The sequence below is a fragment of the Lepidochelys kempii genome, chromosome 7, assembly GCF_965140265.1.
Source record: "Lepidochelys kempii isolate rLepKem1 chromosome 7, rLepKem1.hap2, whole genome shotgun sequence".
Taxonomy (NCBI): domain Eukaryota; kingdom Metazoa; phylum Chordata; order Testudines; family Cheloniidae; genus Lepidochelys; species Lepidochelys kempii.
The window spans coordinates 97,696,166-97,710,842 of NC_133262.1; the positions used below are offsets into that span (position 1 = coordinate 97,696,166).

Here is a 14,677-nt window from a genome sequence, read left to right on the forward strand (position 1 = left end):
CAGCAGCAGTCAAAAAATCAAACAATGTTTCGAAGGACTAAGAAAGGGATAGATAAGACAGAAAATATCATATTGCCTCTATATAAATCCATGGTATGCCCACATCTTGAATACTGTGTGCAGATGTGGTTGCCTCATCGCAAAAAAGATATATTGGAATTGGAAAAGGTTCAGAAAAGGGCAACAAAAACGATCAGAGGTATGGAACAGCTTTCATATGAGGAGAGATTAATAAGACTGGGACTTTTCAGCTTGGAAAAGAGATGACTAAGGAGGGATATGATTGAGGTCTATAAAATCATGACTGGTGTGGAGAAAGTAAATAAGGAAGTGTTATTTACTCCTTTTCTCAGAACACAAAAACTAGGGGTCACCAAATGAAATTAATAGGCAGCAGGTTTAAAACAAACAAAAGGAAGCATTTCTTCACACAACACACAGTCAACGTGTGGAACTCTTTGCCAGTGGATGTTGTAAAGGCCAAGACTACAACTGAGTTCAAAAAAGAATAGATAAATTCATCGAGGATAGGTCCATCAATGGCTATTAGCGAGGATGGGCAGAAATGGTATCCCTAGCCTCTGTTTGCCAGAAGCTGGGAATGGTTAACAGAGAATGGATCACTTCATGATTACCTGTTCTGTTCATTCCCTCTGGGGCACCTGACATTGGCCACTATCAGAAGACAGGATATTGGGCTAGATGGACCTTTCGTCTGACCCAGTATGGCCATTCTTATGACAATCAAGGTGCTAAAGGAACACTCAAAGAAGACAAGGCCATTGCAGAGAAGCTAAATGAAATCTTTGCATCAGTCTTCACTGCAGATGATATGAGGAAGATTCCCACACCTGAGCCATTCTTTTTAGGTGACAAATCTGAGGAACTGTCCCAGATTGATAAGCCTTATTTCAGTACCAGGCGAACTGGTTGAACCTATAGTAAAGAACAGAATTTATCAGACACACTGATAAACACAATATCTTGGGGAAGAGTGAACACGGCTTTTGTAATGGGAAATCATGTCTCACTAATTTAAGGGAGTCAACAAGCATGTTGGCAAAGGTGATCCAGTTGATATACTGTACTTGGACTTTCAGAAAGGCTTTGACAAGGTCACTCATCAATGGTTCTTAAGTGAGCTAAGCAGTCCTGGGTTAAAAGAAGGTCCTCTCATGGATCAGTAACCGATTAAAAAGATAGGAAACAAAGAGTAGGAATAAATGGTCACTTTTCACAATGGACAAAGGTAAACAGCATGGTCCCCCTGTTGTGAGAGAACTGGATTTGACATAACTTGCAGCCATCTTGTGCACTTAGCCCCCGTAAACTGGGAGTGAGAAAACAACAGAGTCAGAAATCTGGCCTTGGCTCAGACAGAACAAAAACACGCTGCAGTTTTACTGACTGGGATAGATAAAGGGAAAGGACAGATTCATGAGAAGGGAAGAAACACGGAGAACTGACCTTGATTCTGTTTGTCTGTGTTTGTAAGGGGTTTTTTGTTTGTTTGTTGTTTATTTTTTTGCTCAAGCTGCTTTCCTGATAAGTAGAATAATGAATTATTATTGGTTGTTGATAGGGAAATCGTTAGCGTATTTGAGGCAATTATGAGTTATGTCTGGAGAAAATCTATAAAGAGTTTAGTTAAAAAGTGTGCTTTGGAGAAGTTTGTATGTTCTACGAATAAGGAGTCACTGACAAATACGCCCCAGCAGCTAGGCAGAAGGCTGGCCACCATAATCCTGTTACTGTCATTTGACACCACCTCAGACTATGGGTAACTACATTTCTTTGGGGTACTCTAGACCAATTGCTATTTTAGATGTGTGTGTTGTACTCAAAAACAAGGATTTTTGGATGAAAGCAGTCTTGGGTGTACCAATCATTTATCATATGGAGGTGCTGTGTCCTCCATTGATTTATTTCCTGACAACACCTGGAAAATAGAGACTAGTTACCACAGCTTTGGGTTCAGATAACCTCAGGTAACACCCTAGGGATCTATACTGGGACCTGTGCTGTTCAATGTCAAAATCTGCAGACAATATACACAATTACTCAAGATAATCAAGTCCAAAGCTGACTGCAAAGAATTATAAAGGGATCTCACTAAACTGGGTGACTTGGCAACAAAACGGCAGAAAAATTTCAATGTTGATAAGTGCGTATTACAGTGCATTGGAAAATATAATGCCAGTCATATATACAAAATGATGGGGTCCAAATTAGCTGTTGCTACTCAAGAAAGATCATGGAATAATTGTAAATAGTTCTCTGAAAACATCTGCTCAATGTGCAGCAGCAATCAAAGAAGTTAACAGAATGTTAGGAACCTTTAGAAAAGGGAGAGAGAATAAAACAGAAAATATCATAATTTTACTATATCAGTGGTTCTCAAACTATGGGGCAGGCCTCCCAAGTGAGGTACAGGAATGTGTCAAGGGAGGCACGACATGGTGCCTTCCCCCCCACACTTTTTTTTTTTTTTTTAAAAGAGACCTGGCTGTCAGCCCTGGGTGTTGGGGATTCATACAGAAGGGCTGTGCACAACAGGGAGGCGGGGTAAAGAATACAGTTACCCTGGAGCTGATAGCTGGAGCCCGCCACATGGGCTCAGGCTCTCCTTGCCTCCGTTCCTCAATCCCTAACCAGGAGGCAGCCTGGGCTTGAGCTCTCCTTTTCCCCCTCCTATCCCTCAGCAGTAGGCAGCCCAGGCTCGAACTTTTCTCCCCACACCCATTCCCTCACCTGGAGGTGGCAGGGCTCTGTGGTCGCAGCACCAGCACAGAAGTAAGGGTGGCAATGGGACGCTAAGTCTGCTGTGAAAAGTGATATTGACGAATACCACTTTTCACATTGCCACCTTACTTCTGTGCTGCTGCTGGCCCAGTGACACCTTTAGAGCTGGGCACCACGCAAACAGCCGCTGCTCTTCGCTCTGCCTTCAGAGCTGGGTAGCAGTATATGTACTTGGGCGGGGAGGGCATAAAATCACTACACACAGAAAGAAAGAGGGCCTAATCAAATAAGTTTGAGAACCACTGCAATATATAAATCCATGGTCCACCCACCCCTTGAATGTTGCGTGCAGTTCTGTTGGCCCCATCTCAAAAAAGATATATTAGAATTGGAAAAGGTACGGAGAAAGGCAACTAAAATGATTAGAGATACAGAACAGCTTCCAGCTGAGGAAAAATTAAAAATAATGGGACTGTTGAGCTTAGAAAAGAGACAACTAAGGGGGATATCACTTAGGTTTATAAAGTCATGAATTATATGAAGAAAGTGAATATGGAAGGATTATTTACCTCTTCACATAATACCTGATGAAATGAATAGGCAGCAGGTTTAAAACAAACAAAAGGAAATACTTCGTCGCCCAATGCATAGTCAACCTGTGGAACTCATTCCCATTGTGAAAGCCAAAAGTATAACTGGGTTCAAAAAAGAATTAGATAAGTTTATGGATGATAGGTTCATCAATGGCTATTAGCCAAGATGGTCAGGGATGCAACCCCATAGTCTGGGTGGCCTTAAAACTCCAACTGCCAGAAGTTGGGACTAGATGACAGCAGATGGATCACTAAAAATTGCCTTTTTCTATTCATTCCCTGTGAATCATCTGACATCGGTCACTGTCAAAATACAGGATCTGAGCTGGAGGGACCATTGGTCTGACCCATTCTTATGATTTTATATAATGCTTGGCGTTTCTCTTAAAGCCACCGTTCCTGGAGTTGGATGATTACATACGAATCCTTTCATTAAATATCATGTAAATTTCTAGTCCTCATGGCTGCAGAGGAAAGCTTTGAAAATGTGAAACATAAAGGCAAAATAAAAGGGGCAACTCCCGCTCCCAAAAATGTATTAATATTATGAATCCACTATTTTGGGGGCCTGACTCATGGTTTTGAATGCTTGTGGTTATTTAAATAAAATAGTTTTACCAATGTACTTTTATCAATTTGTAAAATGTGAACATCAATATTTAAATCTATTTTTCAAAGAGTACCTTTAAGGAAGACCCTCAGATTGTAGCAATATTCGAAAAGTGAATATTTAGTGGACTGCTGTGTTTCTTTTGCTATTAGTAGTGTAGATAATTTGGAGGTAGGAGAAATACAGTTGTAAAAATACAACAATCTAAGAAATATTACTCTCTTGGGAAAATAAAAATCTTGATAATTAGCCAACAGACAAATTACAAAGTGTCTGATAGTACAATTTATTTATAGGGGCATTAGTAGGCCAAATTTGATCCAAAGTTCACATTTTATTTAAATATTTTTAGAAAACCTATGATCAATATATGTATTTCAAATACTCATTTTTAATTCCAACAGATACCAGGATTAAACAAATAACATTCCTCTGCAATACAGGAAACACAGTATATTGTACTAGTTATGACAAAAATTAAATTGTCAAGAAACTGACTACAAAAGAAAGTGAGTTAACTTTTTACTCTTTTGCACGTCTTGGACAAACAGTATAGTGAAAGGTTTCAGAGTAGCAGCTGTGTTAGTCTGTATCCGCAAAAAGAAAAGGAGTACTTGTGGCACCTTAGAGACTAACACATTTATTTGAGCAAAAGTGAGGATGCATTCAGTGGAATACTTCATCGGATGCATTCAGTGGAAAATACAGTGGGGAGATTTTATATACACAGAGAACATGAAACAATGGGTGTTACCATACACACTGTAACACGAGTGATCAGGTAAGGTAATAGCTCAAATAAATTTGTTAGTCTCTAAGGTGCCACAAGTACTCTTGTTCTTTTTGAATATAATGAAAGTTTATTAGTTCTTGTAAGTTGTTTCATTTTTAATAATTTAAGGTCTCATTTGCAGCATAGGCAAGGGTATTTAAATTTTAATAGATGATAATTAAACTGATATGTTCCTATTAAGTTTTTAATTCTCCAGCGCCTAAGCACATTTTGGGAACCACCATGTTGTAAGTAGTAATAATAATAAATGGGATAGTTTTCCATGCTATTAAAAACTCTTATTAAATCTTAAATTTGCTCGATCTTAAAAATGTTTCTTTTCAAACAGCAAAACACAACATGTGAAAATGTCACTACATCAGCTTGTTATCTGAGATAATTAGAAGGCTGGAGTGATGAAAAATGTTAGAACCAATTATTAAAACTAATAAAAGAAGACAAAACCAGGTTCTGTTTCCATCATGGACACTGCATTCTAGAAATTGATGAAAATAAGACTTGCAATTTCTCTTCTTTTTGTTGAGAACATTTCCACTGCTTACACAAGAAGCACTTAACCTTCAGTTGTCAGAGGTTATGCAAACTGTGTTGACACAACTATATATGCAAAATGAATTCCTCAGAAGGAGTGGAAAAAATTGTGGTTTGTGGTTTATCTGGGCTCCAAGTTTACAAAGAAGTGTTAAAAGCCTGACTCTAAAGTCATTTTCCAGTACTGTTGATTAATATAATCTTGTAGAATATTTCAAAAGCAACCAAACATTTAAAATGAAAAAAAAAAAGTTGAACAGTTGTCATTAATCAATTTATTATCATTTTGCGTGTGCCCAGACACATTTTTATTGCATTAGTGCCTAGATGCCTCAACTAGGCCAATTCCGCTAGGCACTGTACAAACAGTCCCTGCCTCAAAAAGTTTTTTTAGAGCTTCATCATGCTACTTCTCATTATGATTACAAGTGCACCCCAAACAGTAGCCCCACTAAACACAATAAACGTATCACTGTTTAAACAACTGCACTGCACTATTCTTGAGAACACTCTCAGCAGTCTTACCATTCCACTGTAAAAAGAAAAGGAGTACTTGTGGCACCTTACAGACTAACCAATTTATTTGAGCACAAGCTTTCGTGAGCTACAGCTTCTGTGACATTCATGATAAGCAAACAAATTTAGAGAATTTTAGATAAATATGTGGAGGTAGGAGAGATACTACTGTAAAAAAACCCAGCAATCTGTCGAAACAGTTTAGATGTATGTTTTCTTAGAGGAGGAAAATCTGTTTTAAAGGATCTGGAGGCATTTTTTAATTTTTAATTTAATTTAGTTTAGTTTGGATGATGACTGTGGAGGGAATATTATGTGAATATTTATGTAGTTATAAATCCAATATAACACAGAAAGAAAATCCCACTTTTTATAAGACTAATGGTATGCTGCAGGATACTTAAAAACTACTCTTTATTTCAGATATTTAAAGAAAACGCTAACTGTGCAAAAACAAAGCTAACAGAACAAGTTATTACACTAAAAACCTCTTACTACAACCTCATCATCTAAATAATTTAGTCTCCGCTACAAGAACCAGATAAAATTTTGATTATCAAGACATAATTTAATTATACAGTAAAATTGGAACAGCAGGGTTGGTTACTTTTAAGCATTTAAAATTAGGAAATTCAGCATTGATTTTTCTATTATTTACTTTTTCTACAAGGCCCCTGAATTACTTCTGTTGCCCCAGCAGCTTCCAAAAGCACCTTTCAAGGACACCCCTTTTGGCTTTCACTTGGGAAATTATTCAGTACTTTTAACGTTTTATCAATGCTGCATAAGGCAAGTCTGAAGCAAGAAGCAGGGTGTTTGAAACACCATAAACGCTATCTGCACGTTTAAAAGATGACACCTGGCTGCTGTAACAGATCACATACTTTGTCTTGCTCATTTGCACACTTATTAATGACTGTGCACATATGAAAATGAACAAACCTTATGCTCTTTCTATTACTATACTTAAGAACATGAACTGCTTATCCTTCTTCTCAAGCCAATATGCAAAAAACTATTTTTAATGCTCATATTACGCATCAAGCAAGTAATCAGTAACTCATTTGAATAGAATTTATCCCACTTTCTGAATATGAAAAGAATTTAACAAGGCACAAATTCTAATGAAGACATTTTTCCACTAAGATTAGGATTGAGACTACAATCTGTTTAGGTTCGTATATGACTCCCATCACACAGGCCAGAACAAACCATCAGATACTAAGGACTTTCGATCACTACCATCCTGCTTCCGATTCAAACCACTGACCTGTGCTGAAAGGCTGTCCCACTATCAACTTTTTGAGCCAATCAATCCCATTATATTTCTCCCAGTTTTAAACAAAAGACATGGATTGGCTGAGGTCCTTGAGAGATGTCCATCACTAGTCATCACAAACCAGACCACTCCCTCCTATGGGAGCAACAATGAGGTAGTTATGAAACTTCTTGCTGAGATTTATCCAGTCATTTGGACAGGGCCCTTCCCCAACCACAGCGGACAAAGCACTGGATTTGGCTCCCAAAGCCTGCAGATCTCGGGGAATCAACTGAAACCTAGGGCTATCCACACAAAGACTGTATGCCTCAAAATACCTTTGGGCTCATCATGACAGTATGGCTCCACTGCCTCACTGCTCTTGGAGCACCACCCACCTTATACCGAAGTGTAGGATTTCCACAGCACAGGACGGAAGGAGCACTATAAAAAGGGTAATACAGCCTGATACCCTGTGGGATTGGTTGGGTGTATTGCCATGGCCTGCTCCTACTCCATGAACTCTCCCCTCCCAACCTTCCATGCTATATGAGAAAAATATGTACCTTCCATGAGTCATGTTGGTCAATGTGATTAACTAGTACTGTATTAGGTGGTATAATGGCTCAACAAAAATAGATTTTTTTTCTTGCAGCTAATCACCTGAGTTGTCTGAGGCAAGGATTATTTAAAGGGTTTATACAGGGCCCAGGATCATTGGGACTTCTACGCACTACTGTAATACAGGTAATAGTAATATGGGAAGCCTTTCCAGTCTAGTGGATCCAACTCACTGAAAACCCATTTGAATATATATTTCTGCAAGGGAGCAAACGCTTTAACAATTGACAAATCTTTTCAGTGCTCCTAAATTTCGGCTAATTTACAGTTTATTTGCGAGTCTCGATACTGAATCCTACCTAGGACATTACAAGGGGCATGTGGAACTTATAGATTCCTAGGAGTAAGCCATAGCTATTGAAATATTAAATTGCTAAAGCTCTACATTTATGATTTCAATGGTGGCACTGTTCCTTGTTCAGCAGCCTCCACTTCCAGATATACCTACAAGGTGAGCACACATCTCAAGACTTCACAACAAAAAGGTCCCTTTATAAACCTAAGGATTCTTCACAAGAATTCATATAATCGATGGATAAGATTGCAGTAAATTTGTAAAATTTAGAACTGCTGTCTTCAGTGGCAGATAGGAACGGAATAATAGTAATAAATCATACTAAAGAATGCTTTGCGCTCATCCAGGCTTGGAGATATACTTTAACAGCTGTTACCTCCAATATGGGATGAAGAATGTTGTTTTATTATTGGAGTTTAATATGTAATGCCGTATGTTGAGTAGTTCTAATTTACTTTTGCTGAATATAGTCCAGCAATAAAAATGAGACACTGCTAGAGTCCCTTCCCAAGAACTGTATACAACAATCTGTAGCAAACATACGATGAAATATGTTTACTTAAGAAATAAACAGGTAATATACCAAGGTATTGACTTTACCACAGTATTTACTGAATTCATGCTTTTATGTTTTTGTTTGAGACTGCAAGTTCTCTGGGGAATGGACCCTCCTTATAGCTGCATATTTTACTGTGGCACACAGCTTGCAGTGAACAAAAAACTGTATTTCCTGTATAGAAAATATATACCACAATAAGATTTAATCAAATCCACAGTAAATATTAACTTTTAAGGGAAGACCCACTTCCCCTTAGGGCCTTTGAAAATCTTCCTCTAAATAGCCCACTAAGTAGAAAGATACACTGCTTCTCTCCTGTTCCTTCTTCCTTATGCTTATGACTAGAATGAGTAGCACATTTATTCCTGCGAGGGAACACAGCAATGCCTCATTTTTATTGCTGTACTGTATACAACTACATATTCTTAATAGAATAAGGCTAGAAAAGTTCAAGTTTGCCACAGCCACTGAACATTCATGAATGTCTGCCCAGAATATTCAAAGAAAACAGAACATCCAGTCTTAAAATTTTCCAAGTTGGAATGGATAAAGTGTCCCATATTAATTCATGATACAGGTACAGAACATGTATACATTTTCTTGTCTTCAATTTGCAGCTATCGTTACAGTGAATTTTGTGAAGACCTAAAGGACAGCTCTCTGGCCGACTGAAATATTTGGTACTGAAAATGCAACATGTCCACTGCAAATGTCTGATAGTGCGGGTTACGACGATACTTCTGAAAATAAACCTTTTAAGTCAATCTTTGCTAAGAATCTCCATTTTGAATCAAAGCTTTGTGATAAAAGAATTGCCCCATTTCTGGCAAACATCAAAACGGCAATAAAAAATGGACTGAATGTCCTGGCCTCATCCTAAATATTGCATGGTAGAAAACACTAAGGTTTTTTAGTAGTAAATTCTCAGGGTGATACAAGAGACTCATTCAACTGTACACAACAACAGAAGCTCTGCTCTTGGTTGCTATCCTTAAAAATTCAAGATTATGATATATTCTGGTTTATGGAGTGGAATTGAACTTTTTTATATTATGAGGAAAAGAAAGCTTTGAGGTTCTGGCCCTCACAAAATCTGCTAACTCTATGGGTTACAGTATGAACATCAGACAACTTGCAGTAGAATAAAGATCTGTTCCACAAGGGCAAAGTCATAACATTTTACTGGCCAACACAAATGTAAGCCTACAATCTGTAACAGGTTGGTTTTTTTTCTTTCCCGTTTTCACCCAGATATATTCCCTTTTCTGAATCCTTAATGTCCCTCTTCTCAGACTGAGTTAATTCCAAAATAAATGATTCTGTAAAATGTTGAAACTTTTGTTTTTGGAATGGGCAACAGACCAAATGATAGATTATACCCCATCTTCTGTAAAAAATTTGTGGAAACCTTGGCAGATTTCAGAGTTATTTTATGTATGTCATGATACAGACAAGCATCTGAACCCAGAATCTGCCCCAACATAAAATGCCATAAACTGCCTTTCATCATAACAAAACAACTAAGATTAAAAGTTCCCAACCACTTTCTAAAACCAGAGTCACATTTTATTAAATTTTATTATCCATTCAAACATTTTGGCTCATGAGTCTTGTTTTTGCTTTTTAAAGTAAGATGGCTTATGACTATCAGTTTAAAAGAGCAAAAATTCTTTGTATAAAAATGGCTCATTGTTAACTATACTGAACTTATATACATTTTTAGAACTACACGTGGAATCATTCTTACCATACCTGATAAAATTCCCGAAGCCAGTTCTTCTGTAAATTTTCTGGCTGAAAAACAAAATACAAAAACCCATTAAGACGAAGCAAAGCATTTTGTAAAAGAATATCTTAATACCCATTGATTTCCTTAACTGACTCAAATGGAGAGTTTTTTCCCCATTAAAAACAAACAAACTAGCAAGTCCCTCCTAGAACTCTACCACTCAAATCTCCTTTTTCGTTTTGTACCTCTCTTGCCAAAATCATAACCAATGAACAGTGCAAATATGTAAGGTGAAAAAGATCCTGTATAAATGCAGTAAAGGTAATCCAAAACCATTTCATGTCTGACCTCTGCAACACTGTACAAAGTGTTAAGGTAAAATAGTTGAACAGGCTGAAAATATTAATCATAAATCTCAATAATAATATATTTATATATTATTAATATATATATATATAATATAGTTTTTAATGTATGCATTTAAAGTACTTATGAATTAACTGAATGTCAAAAACAATGTAAACTGTTTAAACCTAATCTTTCATACATTTGAGATTATGGCTTCAAGTTACATACACTGAATTATACTGAGATATCTTTTGTAGCACTGACTGAAAAATAACAGCATTCACTTTCTGTGTTTAAAGTTTATTGGAACTCCTTCAAAGATAAACATGTAGAAAGTACGCAGTCTCAGCATAAATGAAAAGATTTGTAGATTGTAACTGTTTCAGGTTTACAGCCTTTTTAGTAAACTCTACCTCTGGCTTTGTTAAGAGTTGAAAAGACGTTCTTTGGGACAGGGACTGTCAGGTTATTCTGTTTGTATAGTGTGTAGCACAAGGAGGCCCAGTCCATGACTGGGGCTCCTAGGCAGTACAATAATACAAATAATACATAATTTAGAAACAGCAGAATGCTGCCCTTTCAAAGAAAAAAGGCAAAAGAGAATTTCTAGATTACCCCTTATTTGTAAGGACATAGCTATTTATGCAAAGCCCTGCCCTTTCAGAAACATGTAACTCTCTGAATAGAACTACAGCAGTACAGTAGTTTACAAATCTGCATGTAGCACCTAGAGAAAGATACAAACCGTTGTTTAATCTTCTGAATCCAGGCTAGACTTGAGTAGGGGCATTTCTTGTAGTATTCTGAAAACACAAGGCAGGCTCCCTAAAATTTTACTTGCAAGAAGTAACATCGTTTGTGTTACACAGAACAGAAGTTAGTGAAGTGAAAAGCCAAAAAGACGTCAATACATGGCTTTTACTTTACCGATAGACATAACACAAAATAATGCTGGTGCTTCTTTCAGATATATAAGAAATTTCTGGTCTGCTGGGTTCTCTCTCAAGTGGTGTTCTTACATAGTTAAATAAAATTAAGATTATTTTATACTTCTTTATTAACTTGCTTATTAAATTAAAACCTCCATATTTCTGCCACAAGTGGCTAAAAACTCTGTATATAATGCAAGAATTGGGGCTGGTCAAACAGACATTTTTCATGAAAATTTTCATACCCCTTTTTTTTTTTTTTGCTCAAAATCTCAAATTCAGAAAATTTTCAATCAGCTCAGAAAAATAGGAAGCATTTTTAGCAATTTTTGAAAAACATACAATTTTTCCTTCTTGCTGAATTGTGACATTTCTATTGAAATTTCAAAATTTGGAGATTTTCAACCAGCTGTAATAGGAACGTTATCTATTCTTTTCTGTCCTTATATAATTTTTTTCAAGTTGACAAAATTACAAAGCAAAAATATGAAGACTTCAAGACCAGGAGCTCACAAAAGGAAAAGAATGCCAGCATGTTCTGTACCGTTCACACTTAGATTATAATCTATCTCCCAACTCTGTCAAAACTGCAATGTAACAGCAGCTACTCCACTTTTTTCATTTTGACTTCAGTAAGACAACTCATTGAGAAAAGATAAGCACAGATATAAGGATCAGGGCCTAAGAACAGTAGTACTGAACAGTTTAAAACAAGGGTTGCTGTGATTTGAGGTCAAAATCTCATCTTCAAAATATAAAGATAAAGTTTAATAAATGTAAGTGATGCTGAATTACAACAAGCTACTGAACAGATTATGATAACTGAAAGATTGGCTAGCATATAAAGGCATAATTTACTTTTGATATTCATAGGAGATTTGCACAGAGATCAGATAGCATTTCATGTGGATTAAGAATGGCACATCATACTAGGATGACTATATGTCACGATTTTACAGGGACAGTCCTGAGTTTGGGGTCTTTTTCTTACATAGGCTCCTATTACCCTGCACCCCCTGTTCCGATTTTTCACACATGCGGTCTACTCACCCTACATCATACTAAATTATACCCTCAATCTATGGAGCATAATTAAAAATGAAATTTCTTTCCACATAGGTTATATCTGCCCTGGCCCACGTACCTGGTTACTTGGACTGTGTACATGTGCACACATGTTCCCCATACCCACACCAAGTGTCCACATATCCTGTGCTGGACATGGGTATAATGCCATGTACATGAGCGTACCCATGTCCATACTGCCACCATTGTTACACAACGTTAGCACTACAGCTTCAGGGATGGTATCCCCGAGTTCTGAGTGTCACAAGGAGATAGTCTATGAATGACTTTGCTGTGTGTTGTTGGTATTGTCCCTTGCCTAGGCTTCATACATATGTCAATGGCAGTTACTGATCATATCACCCCACTTGCCACACTGAATGGAACACATGGAGCAATGGGATGATGCCATGGTTCTGTTCCTGCTCCTTATCACAGGACAAATGTTTGTTTCTTTAGTTGAGTAGGCGATGGGCAACATGCTGGTGGCATTTGTGCAGAACTTTCTGATCCAACAAAGATGACTGACCTTGAGGGTGAAGGACAATTCATTTAGCTACTATGGTACAGATATGGTTAGTGCTGCTATTGCCACAATATGCCCCTGGGTGGGCCATCATTTCTAGGACAGGAGAACCAGGATGGAGCAGTGGGATCAAATCATTTTGGCAACCTGGGATAATTGTGGCTTCACAATTTCTGAATATGGAAACAGACATTCATCAAGCTGTCTAATGAGCTTGTACCAAACCTCCCATGCCAGAACACTCGATTCAGGGAAATCATACTGGTGCAGAGACAAGTGGCTATTACCCTGTGGAAGCTGTGAACACCAGACTGTAGGTCAATTGCAAACCACTTTGGAATTGGAAAGTCCACTGTTGGGGTTGGGGTTTTGCAGGTTTGCAAGGCAATTAATGTGATCTAACCACAGGTGGTTGCCATTAGAAAAGTTCCAGAAATAATAGCTGGATTTGACAGGATGCAGGTTTCCATATCCCAACACGTTGCCTACCAAAAGGAGCAAGTGAATATGTGAACTGAAAAAGTTACTATTCACTCATTCTGCAAGCCTTAGTGGACCGCAGAGGCAGAGTCATGAATACCAACACAGGAAACACTGATTCATTATGCTAGGGTGCTGAGGAGATCAGGATTGTACTTGCTTCCTTACTCCTATGGGTCTCTGTGTGTGTTTGGGCCAACAGTTATTTTCAGAGACCCCACATCCTAATTTGGCTCATGAAACTACACAAACGTTGATGGGAAAAGGGACTCAATAACAGCTTCCGTAGCTAGGGTCACCAGCCCACCAGGATTCTCCTGTCTCCAGAAATTAAAGATTATGTCCTGTGATGAAACCTCCAAAATTGCCAATCACATCTGTAGCTGCAGAAGGGACATGGAGTGTGCATGTGGTAGGCTGAAATCTTGTTGGTGCTGCCTACACACCTGTCTGGATGTCAATATGGCAAATGCTATTCATAGAATTGTTGCTTGCTGCACACTCCATAACATTCATGAAAATAAAGGGGAGTGCATCTGTACGAAGAGGGCTCAAGACAAGTCTGGTTTACAAACTCTATCCAGGCATCTGGCTCCAATCCACATTCACACTGTTCCTAGTTCCCAGCAGGTAGGTGAAATCAGGGATACCACATCTGCACATATCTTGGCACAGCCAGGAGGCAGAGAATGACATCTACCTGTGCCGAGGGACAACTTCACATCCTGTGCAGCTTCCGGAAAAGCATCAGGGGGAACACTGGCACTTACATGTTGGGTTACATACTTTGTTCCCCCCCCCATAATTGAAGGTCATTAGCCATTCATTCCTGTGACAATTCACACATTATAGACAATTACAACAGGGCACCTCCACTGGGTTAACACCTTTGGGTCAAGCATGTGCGCTGGAGGGTGGCGGCCAAGTTGTAATGCTGTCATTGTGCAATGCTTTTGTCTTAACTGTTCACACTTGTTTACCTGCGTTATCAGGAGCACTCAATTTTTTAACCATTCTTTATGAGCATCACTAACTATACTTAGCAGCTGTTACGGAGCACTAATTAATCTCTATTAAAGTTG

General features: G+C 38.0%; 1 protein-coding gene across 2 annotated transcripts in view; it reads right to left on the reverse strand.

The window, feature by feature from the left end:
- Nucleotides 1-14,677, reverse strand: part of INPP5A (inositol polyphosphate-5-phosphatase A) — a 430,024-nt gene that overhangs the window by 303,477 nt on the left and 111,870 nt on the right. For both annotated transcript variants that reach the window (XM_073353963.1, XM_073353964.1), the window contains exon 2: nucleotides 10,271-10,312. In XM_073353963.1, coding sequence (XP_073210064.1) covers nucleotides 10,271-10,312 — 42 coding nt within the window. The remainder of the gene's footprint in view (nucleotides 1-10,270; nucleotides 10,313-14,677) is intronic.